The following is a 19,602-nucleotide window of genomic DNA, read 5'->3' as shown; positions in this document are numbered from 1 at the left end:
TGTTTTCCTTCAGTAAAAGAACAATTTACAACCAAACTATGAAAGACAAAAATTTATCAGTTGCATGTTTGGCAACTGATTCTATTACTACCGCATTGTGGGTGATATAATTTTGTTGATATAATTGTTTTAACTTTCATTAAACACTGCTCTGGAAACTGCCAGGTTTAAAAAGCTGCCTATAAATTGAAATAAACAAACAAAGAGTGAGTGGGAGGCAGAGTTGTGAACAAAGTAGGCAATTTTATTTATTTAATTTTTCACCCCATCTTTTCTACAAAGAGCTCATAAGGCATATATATATTCTTCCATTTTGTCTTCACAACCATGGTGAGGTGGATTAGGCTGAGACAGTGGCTTGGTCAACATCATCCAGTAAACTTCATGGCTGAGTAAGGATTTGAACTCGGGGGGCCACCTAGTGGCGCGTTGGAAGATGGCCGACAATAACATCTCTCTGACCCACACGAGGTAATTAAGGGGCTGCTATGGGAAGTATGCAGTCTTCCTACCCCCCCCCCCAGGAGGTGGGGGCGCTGCCTTGCCAGCGGTGTTCACAATGCACCCCCTGATCCGAGAGATGGGGGTGCCGAACACTTGGCACGAGCCCTCGGTGAAGTCAGATCTTCCTGACGCCGATTCCAATTAGCGCATGCTGGTTAGCTTCAGCTCGGAATTATAATTGGAAACATAAGATTGGAACGAAGCTGAAGCACATATATCAAGTAATGTTTGAGAGATAAGATTGCTGAGTAATGGATCTCTGTGACCGGGAGTGACGGATGGATAAGTAAATCTTCTGATGAATCACCACTAGGAGACTGTATGTTTGGAATGAAGGGGGGGTGGAGGAAAAAACTTTCCCCCCCTCTTTGCACGATGTGATATTAATAAGCCTTCACCCCAGATAGAAATAAGATTGTTGCGTTTTTATTAATCACAAGCAGAAATTCAAGAACTGTGTGGGATGGATTACAACAGGAGAGAGGATTGGTGAACGGTGAGAACGAGGAAATTTTTTATGATGCAGTTAAAAAATGGCGTCTCGCCAAGACAGGCTTGCCGGAGAAAGAAGGACAGGAGGAGGAGAATCAGGATTTTTTGAAAGAGAAGGAATGTTGGAACGCAAGTTTGTCCTGACAGAGCCTCCTGACTCATTTGATTTATTTGGCAAGCCTGAGAAAAGTAAAGGACAGACCGAAGATTAATTCTTTTTATGGAAGCGTTGAACAGAGGCTGTCCCTGGGCGATATGATCTTTGAAGAGTACAAAATCCACACAAGGATGCCTGCCAATCTGCTTGTGAAAATTATCAGAGATCGCAAAGAAAGGAATATACGATAACAACAAGAAGAGAAAGAAAGTAATAAAGGACTATCTGGATTGAACTGGATAGAACTGTCTAATTAAAGCAGTAATATAAGTGATGTTTGGACTCGTTCAGAGTTTTGGACTCGTGCGGAGCTTGATGAATGGGCACCCCCAACAAAATTTAAAATTTGGCTGTATAATTTGGAACTAATGTGATTTGGATAATGTGATGTGATTGGCCTGTTAATAAAAAATATTTTTTTTAAAAAAAGAGTAAGGATTTGAACTCTGCCCTAAGTCCTACTCATTGCATCATGGTAGCTCTAAATTATACCTTACAGCAGTGTTCTCTTCTGTGTTGTAATTAGCTAGTAGTGACAGCATTTTTACCTGCCACTTGAAAACATTTTTCTGTTAATATTTTCCTTAAAAAAGAGAAAGGATATATTGAGCATTCATCCTTTGCTCAATTTCATGTCTCTCTTACATATATATATTTTTAAAGACTTTCCCATTGTGGAGAGCATGTCCTCAGGCAAAGTTCACCAGTTCCTTTTCTATAATATGGGGACAGAAATGTCATAAGTGGAAAGGCCCATTGAAACAGCCCAGAATTCAATGAACTGCACTCATTATGGATGAAAAACACCTGATGTGACGGTTTGGAGAAATGCTACAAATCTGTGGAGAAACTCAGGGGAATGTTCTCAAACATTCTTGATCTTTTTTACTGGCAGATTTGGCTATTTCATCTTTCATCTCATCAACAGCCTGGGGATCAATACCAGTGGCTGCTTATTTCTTCCAGAGACGGCCTGCATTTATGAGGAACAAACATTCCTCTCCAATCAATGAAGTCTGAAAACCTTTCTCAGTAAACAGTGGGTAGCAATTAAATGTGAAAGGTCAATTATCATCCTTCCCTAAAACTTGCCTGTGCAAACGCCTTTCCTAAAATCTGCTTGTTTTTCTGAAAACAGATTGATTTTTCCCTCAGCAAAAACATGTAATAATTTCTCAAGGAGAATTTACAATAAGCCTGAGTTGCAACTCTACAAACACGACAGCAATTACAAGATAATTCCCTGGCTTTTCCACACTACCTGTGGGTTAATAACAGCAGCCAGACAGCTGGAACTTTTAAAATAAACTAGTATGGGTAAGAATCTTAGCAAGAACTGAGGTTTCCAAGCAGATATTGACCTAAGATCCCATAGAAACGAAATATCTACCTGGGCTCATTGCCTAACTGATGTGTCCATGGGAATAAATGGCCTTTCATTGAAGGGGAGAGGTAGGTAATGCAATTCTAACTGATTTAAGCAGGATTAGTCAAAGTGGTGCCCACCAGCCAACATGGCGTCAGCATCAGCCAGCATTGACTAAGGGTCAGGGGTGATAGTGCCAAATGGGTGATAGGGGCCAAATGAAGCCCTTCATGCCTCTCTATCTGGCCCTTGAGACTTTCCTTAGGCTATGCTCCCTCCACAGACCACACCTCTTCCTGCTCTCTGCCCTCCTTGAATGGAATGTGTTCATGAACGGTGAGAATACCTTGTGCTTGTCTTGACAGAAGATTGCAAGAGATGTGTGTGCACTGTGTAGAAAACCAGTTCCATACACTTGCCATTCCCACTTATTGTACCTGTCCCCGTTGTTGTTTTTAACAATCTGACATTTTCCTAGGTAGTCTAGAAGCTTTCATAGTTATAAGCAAACCTTATCTTTCTTATTTTGCTATGTTTCAAAACTGTATTAGACTATAATAAAATTTATGTTTGAAAATACCTAAAAACCACCAATCACAGGGTGAAGTTTTTATTGTCCTAAGCGCTCTGCAGAGCCAAACAGGAAGGGCATATGGATTAACACCAAAATGGCTTTCAGTGATTCACGGATATGGTCCTCTTGGCTGACTCCTATAACTATAGTGTTTTGCTACTAGACGATTCTTAAATTAATGGGCCATAGCTGGCTTTGTGTTTTATTTGGGAAACCTGATGTGAGTGGGTGACAATTAATTCTGTGGAGGGCAAACCTACAATTGGCATGTACCAGAGATCATTAACATGTTAGTTGTGTAAGTTAAGAGGCTGGGGGAATGAGGGATCTTATGCTCTTACTCATGCCCCGCTCCCTGCTTTTAAGTACAAAAACAGGAAGACTATTAAATTCTTAGGGCAGAAACAGTGCCTTGAATTTATGATGTGGGTGGTATATACCATGGGGTGTTTTTATAATATTGGCTATGTAATGACAACATGTTCCATGCAAATATCAATGAATGAATATGTGGGGCAGCTCCAGGAGCAGTTTGGTGTGAGTACCAAAGCAGAGGGTGTGTTAGCTGCAGGAAACTGCACTTCACATTTACCAAATCAATGGGATTAATGATGTGGCTGTCAAGGAGATACGTTATGTGATGATGATATCATATTTTTATTTTGCTGGTATGTATGAAGTTAAAAGTCAACATGACTTCATGTTTTTGCACAATCTGGGTTTTGTTTGTGTGAAAACTTCCTTGTAGAAGAATGGTGGTCCCATCTCAGACTTCTGAAGACCACCTTACGTATCATTTGTTTGAAGTGCTGAATGAAAAGTAAGATGCTAATGGGCCCCAGCCCTTCTAGTCTGAACACTGTTCCTTAATCCTGAATGTGTGGAGGTAGACTGGTATTACCCAACAGTCAGAGAAAGGCACTCTGTGCATGCTCAGATTGTTTTTCCCCCTTTAGTATTACTTTGTGTGTTCCAGGACACAGCCCTTATACTGAAACTAAAACCTGATTCTGAACCTTTGCATTAATCAACTCTTGCTTGTATAATACACTGGGATATTTATTAAAACAGGTGGGGAGGGGGAAGTAGCATAAAAATGTCATACAGGTTCTGCTTCCTGAAGTTTACCCTGCATGACATTCCTCTCAGAAATTGACTTGCATGTTATAGAATCATAGCATTCTTACTAAGAGAAAAAAATGCATTCTAATTGTCTCATCATATGGGCAAAAAATGGGGGGGGGAGTTGCCACAATTTGTCACATGGATAATTAATGTATACTATAGTCAATTATTTAAAAATGATCCATTTGCTGTTATTGAAAATAAGCTAACATTGTTGAGCCATAAAGAAACCAGAAAGCAAGGTTGTGAGTAAAGGCTGCTTTCCAAATATCAGCCAATGCAGGGATCTGGTTTCTTGCATTGGCAGAGATTTGGAGTAGATGATGTTTTAAGGCCCTTTCCATGATTCTAAACAAACAAGCAAAAGCGAACTGTTAAGGTGGCTTTAAAATTGCTTAGTAAGAAATTGTCCAAAAAAATGCAAAAAAAAAATGGAAATATACTGCTTGCCTGCAGTATATTGAGCCATCTGGGTCAGAGACCAGGAGTGCAAATTATGTGGCAGCTGTCTAACTTTCACTGTCCCCGCAGACTAGTGTCAGGACTAATGATTTTAGGAAATGCATTGAGGATGAAGGTTTAACTATCACCACAGATAGTCAGTGAATTAGTGTGGTGTTAACCTAAATGGAAGGTGTGAGTCATAGGACAAGGAGCTGATTAACATGGCTTGCATATATTTCAGTCCAGTGATTTTGTGATTGTAATCCTATGTCACTTACTTGAAAAATACATTCAATGATAATGAGAATTTAACTGGTTAGGTAAAACCCTGTTCAGTTGTTCTCCATGCATACAAAATATGGGTGAAGAAGAGAGCAATAGGACCATGGTACGGGTTCTGCCTGTGACATTATGCAAGGAACTAGTCCCAGCCCCTGGACATTTGCACCCAAGTGCAGATAGTCCTATGGGATCCTTTATGCATAGCTTCTACGCAGTGCTATTTTTATCGAAAAAGAGGTGCCAGAACTCACCATGAACTGGTTGTTCTCTTATAATGTGGCAACCTAAAAGCAACACGACAGGCTAATAATTTGATTACAACACTTTATATAGCTACTAAATTGTACCTTCATTCAGAGTCAAGTGGCATACAATATATACAAGGTAACACCAACTAATGTGACTTCAGAGAATTTCCCAAAGTAGGGAATTTTTTCAATGGTGTATCAAACAGAGAATGATTCAAGCTTGAGGCAACATGCTTTCCAAAATAAGTATAAAGTCCCAACTACAGCACGGATGCGCCTGGTTATATTCACAACTTATTCATATATTTAGCAGTGAACACGCTGAAAGAAGTTGGTGCTCCACAGGTTGGGAATTTATACTTATTTTGGTGTTACCTTGTATATATTGTATGCCACTTGACTCTGAATGAAGATACAATTTAGTAGCTATAATAAAGTGTTGTAATCAAATTATTAGCCTGTCGTGTTGCTTTTAGATTGCCAGATTTTTCTGTTTGCAACACGGGGGATCTTTGCTGTTCTCTTAATAATGGCAGTGGAACCCACCTGAGAGGTGCTGGAATTGAGTTCCAGCGAGTTCCATCTGAAAAAAGCCCTGCTTCTATGCATGGAATACAACTGAACAACTTAAATATATGTTAGATCAGGGGTTGGCGATGTTTTTTGAGGCCAGGCCGATCCACTCCCCCGTAGACCTCTCGTGGGCCGGAGCATACATGCCCGTGCGCACCCGTGCATGCACACATGCTATTTCTGGCCCTCTTCCGACTCTGAAGTCAGTCCCCGCAGTGAGAAAAGAAATGGCGCCACGGGGGGGGGGAGCACAAACTCCCCACACCGATCCACAGAACGGCCGTGGGCCGGTTCCAGGAATCTCATGGGCCAGAACCGGCCCACGGGCCTTAGGTTGCCAACCTCTGTGCTAGAGCTCTTCCTCCTGCAACTCTTTTTTAGTGAATGACTAAAATAGGGGTAAGGAAAGTGGATGAAGTAATGCAGTGGAGTACTTATGTTTAGGGATGAGACGGGGGCTTATTTATTTAGGCACAAGCCCCCAGTGGAAGATCAGCTCAATGTCCCAGTAATCAAACATCCTGAACATTTCAAGAATATTTTGCTTCTGATCCACATTAATTTCCTTCATTATACAGAGACCTAGAGACATCATTGTCATATCTGATGAGCTTGAGGTTTAATTGTAGCAATTTTGCCTCTTCTCTTACCTTAATAAAATAATGAAGCATGATTCTTCTTTCAAAAAGTGGGATAAGACCTGGCATTTTATTAACACACTTGACAAGGATTTGAAATGTGTGCACCTTAAACCCATCTTGAAGACACTAGCTTCACTTTTTATTTTTTAATTATCTTTCACTCTGTCCTCCTTAATTTGGGATATTTATACCTGTCACTGAGCTGTGATAGCAAAAAAAAGAAAGAAAAAAGGAGTATAAATCATTCTCTCTCTCTCTCTCTATATATATATATATATAAACTGAAACAAAATATTATAACAACAGATGTTTCCCCTGCAGTGATAGTTTCCGGTCCTAAGCTAAAAATAAAAGCTATTATGCCAGTAAATGAATATAAATTAAAAAATAATCTACTAAGGAATTTCCTTGCTTATCATGTTTCCATAAAATAAGTGAGTTTATCTTCACGGTTATAACCGTATATCCATGATAATGATGTTTTCTCAGTTGCAGGAAAGTGTATTCTAATTTTCATTAGGGAGTCTCTATGAAAATTAATTTATAGGTTGAAAAATATAGGATGGCCTACTAAGTATGGGGAATTCTGCTCATACTTTTCAGGTTCATGTAATTATTATTACTATGGTTTATTGTAAAAAAAATTTTTTTTACAGTGCCCCATGTAATTTTGAATCACACAAATTAAACTTGTGTATCCCACCTCACCCCCAAGTTCAAATATAAACCTCCCAGAGGTTGGGAAGGGTATTAACATTAATCTACGGCAGTAGAAGATAGTAGATAATCACAGTAGGTACCACTGCAGTGGGAAGGTAAACAGCGTTTCCGTACACTGTGGTTTCTGTCGCAGTGGGCCGTTGCACCCGAAGTGGTTTAGTCATGTTGGCCACATGACTTGGAAAGCTATCTGTAGACAAATGCCGGCTCCCTCAGCCTGAAAGCAGAGTTGAGAGCCACACCCCATAGTTGAATTTGACTGGACTTAACCATCCAGGGGTCTTTTACCCTTAACAGCAGTAGAAAGATGGTCTTCCAATAAAATATTTGTTTTTGCATTTGGCCAGAAATGCTAAAATCAGAATTTCTGTGAGCAGGCGTGGGCGTGGCTGGTGCACATCCCGGGGTGTGGCGCGCCACCCACGGGGGCATGGCACCCAGTGCGGTGGGGGGTGCACAGCGCATGTGCGAGGGGGCAGTCACGATGGTACCGCCCTCCTTGATGGTGCTGGGGGTTGTGCGCTCCCCACGCGTGCCCCCATTCATCCACCAGTGGGCAGCAGTGATGTACCTTTAGCAAAGATCAGAACTACCTCATGCCTGTCAAGTGCCCCAGAAAAAACGGGACATGTCATTTTTTCTTCTCACAAAAGGACTGTGGTCAAAGTGGCTGCCATGATTTTGCACAATTTTGGGCTGCACTTTTTTAATTGACTGTGATTTTGCACAATTTTGGGCTGCACTTTTTTAATTGACTGTGCCAGCTGGGGCTGATGGGAATTGGGAGTCCAATAATATTAGAAGTTCCCCACCTCTCTTACACTTAACATGCGGTTTCTACCAAAAATGGCTGCTTGTCTAGATTCCCCCTCCCTTTCCCCATCTGTGCCTAGATGGTTACAATGCTATAGTTTGCTCTGATACTGCTCTCCAACATTGACTGCTACTTATACTTACTGGGTAGGGGGAGTGCCACACTCAATGTCAATGTAATATATGAAGCCTGCTAACATAAAAGGATGGCATGGGAGAATAAAGTGTGGAACAGAAGATGGACCACAGAGGTGGGAGGAAAGGCATATGCAATATAAGCTCTTCTGGTTCTACTTCTGACTTCTGTGCATTCAGCAGAACCTCTGCATAGCGCCTATGTGCACGTAAGCTTTATGCATCTAGACTCTCTGCATGTTCAAGGACCCTGTTTTTTCCAGGGTTCTGGTCGTGTGTACAAGCCCATATACCTGCAAGATGAATGCATGTAGTTTCACATCAGAGGTTCTGCTGCATTGATAGAGGTCAGAGCATAGGGCCGAAGCTTAGTGGTCCAGCATATACTCTAGTTACAGGTAGGTAGCCTTGTTGGTCTGCCGTAGTTGAAACAAAATAACAAAATTCCTTCCAGTAGCACCTTAAAGGTAAAGGGACCCCTGACCATTAGGTCCAGTCATGACTGACTCTGGGGTTGCGGCGCTCATCTCACTTTGTTGGCCAAGGGAGCCGGTGTACAGCTTCCGGGTCATGTGGCCAGCATGACTAAGCCGCTTCTGGTGAACCATAGCAGTGCACGGAAACGCCATTTAGCTTCCCGCCAGAGCAGTAACTATTTATCTACTTGCACTTTGATGTGCTTTTAAACTGCTAGCTGATCAGCAAGCCCTAGGCTCTGTGGTTTAACCCACAGCACCACCCGCGTCTCTTCCAGTAGCACCTTAGAGACCAACTAAGTTTGTTATTGGTATGAGCTTTCGTGTGCATGCACACTTCTTCAGCATATACTCTGCATGCAGAAAGTTCCTGGTTGAACTCCTAGCATCTCGGGTGAAAACAAAGATTTAGCAGGAGAAATCAAAGACCTCTCTGTGAGGCAGACTTTGGGCAGCTAATGCTAGTAATAGGAGGCAATACTGGGCTAATTGTGCCAATGTCTAAGGCAGCTTCATATGTGAATCCACTTCCTCTCTAGTTTAGGTGGAATTGTGGCTTTGTTGTGTGGAAGAATCCTATGGTAAAGCGTTAACACTTGTATGTGTGAAGTAATTAAAAGAAAGGCAAGCAAAATGTTTTTAGTGTAATTTATCTCATTTAATTTAGAGAAATCCAGTGACAATGAAGCTTCTTGTTACTTGCAGTGACACCCAAATAAAATAAGGACTAATTTCATTGGTTTTGAAAATCATGCTTGCTTACGTTTCAGAATGTTTCCAGCTACAGGCAATGTCCCCTCCTGGGTTAACTTGATGTTAATTCACATTAAGTTATTCATTTTTTCCCTTCACTCTACCATTGCTTATTTTGTAGTACTAGGAGCCAGAACTGAATTCTTGTAAGGTTTTTCCCAAGTCCCCTCCAATGATTTGTGATCTGTTTGCAGTTTTTAAAATTCTGAAAAATTCTGACATGCACCATGTTGCTGTTATAACACATGAAATGTGCATTTACATTCTCTACTTATGTAGTGTTCATGTTAGATTACCTTCAAAAACCTTTCTGTGACATTTTTGCACAGTTTTAAATTCTGGGGATGTCCTGTCCACAGTGATAGAAAGCAGTTTCCAGGAAAGAGTTAAACTGATGTAATATTGTAGGGCGGAAGTTTAACAAATGTGAGAACTATATAAAGCAATGAGATCAGAGGTTTGGAAACATCTTTTAGAAGGGAATCCTATCGAACTCAGTACTGACCTCACTTTTACTCATAGGCACTGCTTAACAGTTCACCGTTGGAAATAATGTTACAGTGGAGTTTTAAAGTACTGAAGGAGAGGCATTTATTCTGGACAGTGTTCTGTGCTTTGAGCCTGCTGGGTGAGTATTTGGTATGGAGGGGGGGTGGACCCTTACAACTGCTGTGTTACTTGCAGACAGAAAATGAAGAATGAATCTTGTTCTGCCTGTGCCATAGTTATTGAATACTGACGGAAGTTTATCTCTTGTAATATCTGCTAGATGGCTAGATGCTAATAACATTAGAAGCAAACTGGTAAACAGAATGCATAGCATGTAAAGGAATAGTGCACACAACTAAAATACTCTAAGTAGTGGCATATAGAATTTTTGCAGGTTGTATAGTTGCCCATGTGCAGAAGTGGCATACAGAAGGATATTAGATGCACACATTTTATTCATGGTTTTGCAATTCTCCATACCAGATATCTCCAGTGATTATTAGCAAGGCTTCAGTATCCCAGAGACTAACATACATTATTTTTATTAAACATAAAATCCTAGACTGTGTAGCTGAGAGCGTCTGTTTGTAGCCTGCTAGCCTATAGTAGTTGGCACAACTGACTACTTTTGGTAATTACTGTTACTATTTTTGAATGCTTATGCATTTTGTTTGTACAACTTAAAAAAGTAATGATTAGGGAATGTTATGTTGCTATTTTCTAAGTTGAAGGTACTGCACAGTGTATGTATAGCACAACTGTGTATTTTGCACACTTTTGCAGCCAGACTATTTTAATTTCTCTTTATCCACTAGACCATAAGACCCTCCTTAGACAACTCACTGGGCTGTATTCCTGTCTTTTTAATGTTTATTGCACTTTTTAGTACTCCCCAAAGGATCGTGCTTATCCTGCTCTGAAGCTGGCACGGCCTGTTTATTTACTTTGCGGAGTTTTGTTTTTCCTTCTTACATCTACTGGCCAAGTCATAGTTCATATGACAGTTGTATTTGCTGCCCATGTACATCAAGTGAGCAGGAGAGATGTGTGTCTGCAGCTGGTCACAGCATGTGTCAGGGACATCACTTTGGTGGCTATGCAATTAATTGCCCTCATGTTTTAAACCATTCAGGTTTAAAAATCGAAGATTTTGAAAGGAAAAAGCAAAGTACGGCCTAATTTGTGTGGCTGCAATTAACTTTGTAAACAAATAAATATAATATGGTCTGCTTTTTCAGTGTCATGTGTGAAAATTGTCTTGTGGCTGGCTTTCTAACATCCAGATAAAGGTTTTTTTTAAAAAAAACACACGTGGAATTGCTACTGCTGCAGTATCTGCAAGTTCAGTGTTGAACTTTATTAAACCCTTTTGAAATTTTATCTAATTTTATCTAGTAATTGAAAAAGCAATATGATACTCTTTTCCCTTTAAAAGTAGGCTTCGCTCCACACAATTACTTGATCCAGCTAGGGAGAAAATCACGTAAGCACATTTACCAATGAAGTCCAATGTTGAATAAAGATAGGAATCGGCATGCATCTGTCTATTGTGACTCTCATTCATACTACATTGAAAGGCTTCTAATGTGAATGAGAAGATGCATCCAGGTCCATTAGTTATGTACAACTAGAGCTGGATTTCCATCGCAATCAGAGATGCTTTCCAACACATGAATTAGCATTTTGAAGATGCACATAGGGTTCTGTTTTTGGCTCCTGTCTACACTTGGCAAATATTTTCAAGGTAATTTTACGCCTGTGTGTCTTGGCTTCGTCTTCTGCAATAATACTTTATCTTCTTGGGCATATTGCCTAGAAATGTATGCATGAAAAGCATTATGTCATAGTTAAAGCAGTGGTGGAATGCAGGCATACGAAGCTTGCTTAGCTGCCTAGATATATCCTCATCAGTGAGCTTGCATTTTCTATTAGGGAAACATTGTTTTTGTTTTGGTAAGTAAAGCTAGTAGTCACCATATCTTGGGCTGTGAACGTGCTGGATTTCCCTCTCTAAAACATGAAAAACAATTGGGCTTAATTTGTGTTCTATCATGGCATGCAAGTAAATCCCATGCCAAAACCTCCATCACCTTAGAACGTACAGTACACTATTACTAACTTTCAGAAATATACTAATCAAACTGAATATGGTTCAGAAGACTATCAGCTAAAACCATGCATTTCTCTGAAGATGTAATTGTTTTTATTTTGTTTTTTTATGCTGTGAACCGCCTGAGATCTTCAGACTTAGGGTGGTATACAGATTGGTTGATTGATTGATTAATTGATTGATTGATTGATTGATTGATTGATTGAATAAAGTTAGTTAAACACATTAAGAACAAGAGTAATTTACAGATACATTCCTACAGTGACAGTATTGTGAGGTGGCACTAGGTAGTTGAGGAAATGTCCGTTTCCCCCCCCCCTTGGTCCACTGGCTGTGTACACAACATACATTTAAATCACCCCACCCCCACAAGAAACCTGGTAGTTGCAGTTTGTTAAGGGTGCTAGGAATTGTAGTACTGTGGGAGGAGGTAAACAACACTTTGTTTGCATGTTGGATAGTATGTCATTTTCTTGTTTGCATGTTGGATAGTATGTCATTTTCTTGTTCCTAATTTTCAGCATCAGTTGTGTTTTCCCAGGCTACCTTGAGGTATGTGTGGGTAAAAATATTAAGTGCAAAAATGAATTATACACATCCAAACGCACTGTAGACTTGAACTGGTAAACCTAAGCCAGTCACATTTTTCCAGCACATGTTCTCTGCATGCCCACAGCTCTTAGGTCATACATAACTCCCTTTCACACATTACATGTTTACCACAGCAAACAGAAATGTAACCATAGCCTACACGATTGTGAAGCAGCTTTTAGGGTTTTTGTTCTGCATAGATAGTAGTACACTTGATGACATTCAGAGGCATCAAGTGATACATTGATCTGATCCTGCAAGGTTCTGCAAGACATCTATTGTGAGATGCTAGTTTCTCAACTCCCACTGATTTATATGAAAATAAGGTCAGTTTTCCCAATTACCAAAAAGATGGCTTACAGTATGTTCTGAGAGCATCTTATTGTAACTTTATTTGTTTATTTATTTAACTTGATTTTCGCTGTGATTTCATAGTTCACGCACACTGTTAACAAAGTTACACTGTTTTATGTGCACATGTAGGAATGCAACAAAAATATTTTTATAAACATGCCTATTATATGCTACTAGGGAGCTAGGATTGCCTATAGCCCCCCTCCATGTGTGTATGCTAAGAAACAAATATATGTTTACCACTACATAATGTCTGAAGCAAGAGAAAACTCCTACATGGAAACAACTTCAATATTGCAAAAAGCATATAACAACAACAATAATTTATTATTTATACCCCGCTCATCTGGCTGGGTTTTCCCAGCCACTCCGGGCGGCTTCCAACAAAATATTAAAAATACAATAAAACATCCCTGAACAGAGCTGCCTTCAGATGTCTTCTAAAAGTCAGATAGTTGTTTATTTCCTTGACATCTGATCAGATGGCATTCCACAGGGCGGGCGCCACTACCGAGAAGACTACTACCATGTCATATGTGGCAATCTCAACCATGTCTAAATATGATTTGCAAGTGTGATTTTTATATACAGGAGTAGTAACACAGTGCCCTCCTTATATTATTGAACTCCAACTCCCATCATCCCTGACTATTAGCCATCCTGCAGGGGATATAACAACATCTGGAGGGTGCCATGTTGTCTGTCCATGCTATGTAGGAAGCTTTACCCCTTGAAGTGGATCTGACATTCCAGATTTCAGTCCTGATGACCACCATGTTTGTGGTCAATCTGTTTTAAATAAGAATGTTGCAATCACAGCTGATTGTTAATTATGTTATTTAGAAAACTATATCAATATACAAGCCAGCTTCTGCTTTTCATGTCAAGATAATGTTTTTGATGTTGCTTTTGGCCTCATAAAAGATGCTTAAATATTAAATTAACGGTTCAAGTAAAGTTACCTTTGGCATGAGTAATGGAATATTCAAGTAGCCTGAACCTGACATTCCCTACAAATTAATAGCTATACAGTTTGGATGCTAAATTTCATTTTGACATTTACAGATTAATTTTATTTGAAATGTGTACCTATGAGATGGTGTGTTCATTCAGTTAGACTTAAGTGCAGTCTAGAAGAGAACATTCATAATGCGATTAATCATTACAGATTTAAATTCAAATAGTTAATAAACAACTAAAAGACAAATTACCTGAGCTGAAGTGAAATATTCAAGCAATTACATTCAAATTATTTCAGTCAGGCTTCAAAGTTTACAAAGATTATAGAACCCAGATATTCATATAATTAAATCCATTGTCTGAAGAATTAGCTATTGAAATAGCAGGCTAGCAGCCAAGCAAAAATCTCTTTTATCAGTTTTGTCTGAGTGTTGATTAGGTGAGCATGCCTGCAATGATGTAATGGCTTAAGCTGTCATCCTCTCTCCTTCCCACATTCTCTTCGCCCTTTTTTGGCATTGTTCATGACTGCAAAAGCCCACACCCAAATCCTGTCTGGGCCATATGGAATAGGAAAAAGGGTTCAGGAGGGGGAAAGCGTAGAATTTTATCGGATATTTCCAGAGGGAAAGGGACTCCACCCTTTGAATTCCTGCCACATGGCAGGAGAGGAGCAAAGCTAGAGATTCATGAGTAATGCAGCTCAGAGTCCCCAAAGGTGGTGCTCGTTATAACTGCTGGAAGAATAAAATATAAATACTGATGGAATTTGTAATCCTGGCCTCTCGGTTTCAGTTATTTCCCATTTCATCCAAGATATGAAATTATGGATCTGAACATTATCACTGCTAGCATGCTATGGGATCAATATGATATTCTTTTGCACTCTGAGTGCTTACCACTACCTCCCATTTTCATTTTTAATCTCATTCAATCTATCATTATAATATCCAGTTATAATTGGGCAATCAAACAAGTGGGCATACCATTTAAGAGAGCTGCGGCTGCTTTTCATGTTGCTTTTTAAAGTTGCAAGTTCACCATCTGGAAGATCTGAGAAGACACATAAAATCATTATGTGAGACTTAACTGAGCAAAGTGTTACTGAGCGAAGACTTGTGTTCAGCATGTCTTGGAAATTGATTCAAAAGTCTATGGAATCTCTCTCAGAGACATACATGTTTTTAATATTACTCATATTTCCCCATGTATCATCAGATACAAGTGTAATTCCCAAAAGTATATCCATGCACTAGAGACTGTGAGACAGTAAGCCATATTTATTCCCCCCCTTTGTGCATGTATGTAATTGATTTAAAGCAGTATATCATGCAGCTTCTTTGCCTATTTTTGGTGCCATTACAAAACAGTGTACATTTTGAACTTTATGGCATGAAACCCGAAAGCTCATATGAATGCCTTATATCTTCACTGTGGATTTAGCATGACAGTATGCCTTTATTGGTGAATACATTTACACAGATCACATGCTGTTTCATGGGCTCTGGGCAGCAGGGGTGGCCCTACCATTAGCCCGAGCATGACGGTTGCCTCGAACAGCAGATTTTGGATGTCATGAAAACGCAGCAAGTTGTTAGTTATTTAAATTATTATTATTGTATCTTTACTACCAGGGAGGAAGAAGATGTGCTTGAGGTACTTTTTACCTCAGATGCTAAAACAACTTGAATGGCCTTGGGTACTGTGCATCTTAATTTGGTGGGAAGGGTGCCATTTATTGCTCTGCAACAGGCACCCAGTCTTGGGAGCTGGCCCTGCTGGGCAGGTTACACCAATTTCATCACCCATCTTATTTCTCACTACCCCAAAATAACTCATATTATAGATACTAGGTATGGAAGTTTTGAGCGGACCAAAGAGGCCATAATTAAACAACAAATAATGTCATTTCTCTCCATTAGCACTTGTCCCTCCCTTTCCCTTCAAATTCTGCTCTTTGACAAATGTATGTTATTCAAATTCTCTTAACCTTACTTAGACTCCTTCCTGCCATCTACAGCAGAAACAAAAGTCAGGTGTGAGAGAAGGCAGACAACTTTCACTGATTGAGAGAGAGAGAGTAGAGTGCGTGTGTTGCCTGCTGTGTGCATGAGGAACCCAGTTCCAGCTGCTGGAGCAACAGCAGGTGGAGACATCTGTGGTGATAGTTCCTCTTTCTACTTCTTTTCCTCTTCTTCCTGACAGGGCAGTTTCCTAAATGGCTGCCATGTAAGGAGGGCTGTTGCCTATATATGTGCCCGAGCTATAATTTTTCTATAACCACAAACAGTGGTGATGGGAACACCTAAGATGTGGTAGCCAATTAATAAAGCAACATTTACTTAACAATTGTTAACAGGTTTCTGTGCCTGAATCAGAATAACACATGTGGAAAGCCAACAGGTGTGTGTGTGGGTGTGTGTGTGTGTGTGTGTGTGTGAGAGAGAGAGAGAGAGAGAGAGAGAGAGAGAGAGAGAGAGAGATTCAGCAACCAGCCTGTACATCTTATACTGGTGCGCTGAGTGGGGGAGCAATGTCCAAAATACACTGGCCCTGTCTGAACAGTGTGGTAGCAATATGAAGAGGATGAATGACGTTATGAAAAGCTCATTAAGCAGTATTATTCCTTATTTTAAAAACCAACATTGCTAGGCAGAGTGCGTAGTTTAAAGAACAGGATGGTTAACAACAGTAGTAATGAAATTTATCATTTCTATAGTGGGGTTATTTTTTTGGTGTTCAAGGTTATAATTATCTCAACAATCCTAACAACAGCCCAGTAAGGTAGCCTTTGCCAACTTGGTGCCCTCTGGATATTTGGGGCTACAACTCCCCTCATCCTCAGCCAGCATGGCCAACAGCTGATGGGAATTGTAGTCCAAAAACATCTGGAGGGTACCAGGTTTGTGAGGGCTGTTGTAATGTATATCAGTATTATTCAGAAGTCACGTGGTGTACTTGCCGTGAACATTGTGATGGAAGAGTATATTTATGGGTGCATTATAGTCTTTTGGTAAAGTTTGCTCTTTTTATTTAAATTACAACATCAATTAAAGCTGTAACCCTACACCTACTTACCTGGGAATAAGACCTGCAGCACTCAGCGGATCTTACCTCTGAGCAGGCATGTCTAGAGTTACCTGTTACATTACACTCTCAGGGAGTATGAAAAATAGTGTGCTCACGATTGATTATACAGAGGAAGCTAAATATACAAACTCCCTTTGTTAGCCTCACAGCTTACACAGTTTCACCCAATAAAGGTTAAGGTCTTTCCATTTGTTTCTGTGGAGACAGATATTTGAGTAGCGTAGGTAATGATGTAGAACTTCCGTTTGACTGTGTGAGGACAAATCATTTTAAAGATGTGTTTATGTTGCTTGGGGACTATTTGATTTGATTTGGGACAAATAGTTCTCAGTTAATTGTCTTTGGAAAGCCAAAGGGGACCAATACTTGGAGCAAATGATATTTTGCTAAAGTTTGCAGAATGCAAATAATATTAAACTTGGCAAAATGTCATTCCTCTCCAACAACTAGTTGATATAAACAAAGGGGTTTTTTTTAAAAAAAATGCAAACTGTAACATGTAGCTGCTTCAAACACCAGTGGTTTTATGTTTATTGTGTCCACTTGGCTTCAGCAATGCAGTGCAAACTCTCGGTGCTAATAAATTCATACAGAGTTTCCAAAACTAATGAAAAGAAGCTGTGCATAAAATTGTGACAATTGAGGCAAGTTCCATGCCCATGTGCGCTGTTAAGGATCTTTTGGGCTCTAACGATACAGAACAATTTGAAGTTTCTTAGTGTGAAGTATCTACATGAAGTGTAAAAGTAGGAAATTTTGGGGGTGGTTGTGGCAGAGAAGGAATAAATAAATAAGAAATAATTAGGACCTTGTTTTACAATATTTGAGGTGGAGAAAATATTTGCCAAAATGTTAAGGTGATTTCTAAAACATCTGGAAAAATTCAGAAGTTTTTGTTTGGGTGATTGTGGCACTTGGGGAGGCCAAGTGTTAGGACCTATGCCATTGTAATGAAGTAAGACTTTCTGCTAATGTCCATGTAAACAATGGCACACACTCATGAAGACTTATGAAAGCGCTATATGACGCTGATTACTCTATTTATCCTTTGCCACAAAAATATTGTCTCCTGTTCTTGATTTGATCTAACTTGCTCTTGGGGATACAAAATGTAGCAACTATTTTTTTAATTTATTTATTTTTTTGTAATCAGGCTGCAGAATGCATTGTAAGTCCTTTTTCGTGTACAAATCAGGTCTAAAGAATTATATTGGTGGAGCGATTTGGATTGCCAGCTAATCAGCTTTGCAAGTTGATTCAAACATCCCTTTTCTACTGTCCTCAAAGTGTGGTGCATAATTAAGGGGTTACTAGTAGAATACAGAGGTTTTCAAATCTTTCCTGTGCAGCATGTTGAACGTTGTCTTGAAATCTGAATATGTACATCTAATGATAGCCAACATGTTTTGCAAATAAAGATAATCCAGTCCTTCCTTACAATGAAACATGGGTGAGAAGTGCTGCTTGGTTGGCTGTTTATTTCACCCTAAACCCTTATATTTAGATAAATCTGCCTGCTCTGTTTATAAGGAGACAAAATATTACTATTAGAGTTTATTTAAAATGCTACCAATTTAAATCTTATCTCTTTTCCTGTAATTCAATTTCTTTCCAGGCACCTTCATCTCATGGAACTAAGTAATTTTTTTAATTCTTCATTGAGGTTTTAATGCTCATTACTAAAGGGATAGCTTTTAATGGATAAACAATTCTTTTTTCATGAACTTGGGCAATCAGGATAAGCAACTTAAGGATTTCTAAAAGGTGGTTGCATATAGGTTTTACAAACTGTACAGATATAACTATATACCTGTAGCTAAAATTTCAGAGCTTTTAGCGGTGAATACCCTCTTCCGGGTTTTTTAAAATTTCTATTATGTTAACCAAAATAGTGGATAAGGCAAGTGCATGAAAGAGATAATGATCAGGTTGGAAAGCAGTTTGTGAACCTTGAGTATTTGGGTGGATTTAATTTATTTATTTATAACCTGCCCGGTGGAACAAGTATGTCTTAACTGCCCATCTAAATGAATGGAAAGAAGAAGCCTGGTGGATCTACCCAGAAAGGATGTTGCATGATAAAGATGCCACCACGTAAAAGGTCCTGTCTCTCACGCCTAACCTCCAAGCAATAGAAGAGAGAGAATGGCTTCTGATGTTGATCTCAGTCCTTGAGCAGATTGGGAACGAATGGTTTCATCTCAATGAGTTTAGCCGCATTAAGGGACATTTATCTGATTTATGCTGCAACCCTGAGTCCATTTATCTGTGGGTACATCCCACTGAACTCAATGGGACACTTTTCTGAATAGACAGGACAGGTCTACGTTGAGTGCTGTCAACCCTACTATTAACTTAAAATCAGTTGGTAGAGCACTCTCAGGGTCGTGGGTTCGATTCAATTTAAATTAAATTAATTTATTCAGTTGATTCTGTGTAATTTTCCAAGTTGTTGGTTTTTGTTTTTTTTTTACATCAGCTTTGGCTTCTGTTAAGTAATAAACGAGGAACTCCCTTTACTCACATGGAATTATGGCTGCTGTGTGCACAGCTGTTCCAGTATTGTTCTTAATGTTGTATGCTGTCATCCTCCTTTGGGATTCAGAGTGGAAGAAAGACTATCCTCCTTGTTTGTTGCTGTTAAAGTGTTCTACAATAGCAATGCAAAGGAAACGCCAAAACAGGGTGGTTTACTTGTGGTTTTC

At 39.5% G+C, this 19,602-nt stretch overlaps 2 protein-coding genes across 3 annotated transcripts in view; one reads left to right on the top strand and one right to left on the bottom strand.

Annotated features, from left to right (window-relative positions):
- Nucleotides 1-19,602, bottom strand: part of LOC309535364 (uncharacterized protein) — a 123,300-nt gene that overhangs the window by 24,622 nt on the left and 79,076 nt on the right. The window contains exons 2-3 of the mRNA XM_082228409.1: nt 19,422-19,547; nt 14,794-14,860 (exon numbers count right to left, since the gene is read on the bottom strand). Of these exons, the coding sequence (XP_082084535.1) occupies nt 14,794-14,860; nt 19,422-19,485 (131 nt within the window). The 5' untranslated portion in view covers nt 19,486-19,547. The remainder of the gene's footprint in view (nt 1-14,793; nt 14,861-19,421; nt 19,548-19,602) is intronic.
- The window catches only part of CD34 (CD34 molecule), a 138,351-nt gene that overhangs the window by 87,497 nt on the left and 31,252 nt on the right, over nt 1-19,602 (top strand). Inside the window, exon 1 of one of the 2 annotated variants that reach the window (XM_082228379.1) lies at nt 9,754-9,931. The exons of the other annotated variant lie outside the window; for it this stretch is intronic. Coding sequence (XP_082084505.1) covers nt 9,856-9,931 — 76 coding nt within the window. The 5' untranslated portion in view covers nt 9,754-9,855. Of the gene's footprint in view, nt 1-9,753; nt 9,932-19,602 lie in introns of those variants that run through there. 2 annotated transcript variants of the gene reach the window in all.

This window comes from Podarcis vaucheri (assembly GCF_965113315.1).
Source record: "Podarcis vaucheri genome assembly, chromosome: 6".
Classification (NCBI taxonomy): Eukaryota; Metazoa; Chordata; class Lepidosauria; order Squamata; family Lacertidae; genus Podarcis; species Podarcis vaucheri.
Note: the sequence above shows the minus strand (reverse complement) of the source record. Positions and strands in the feature narration are given on the sequence as shown.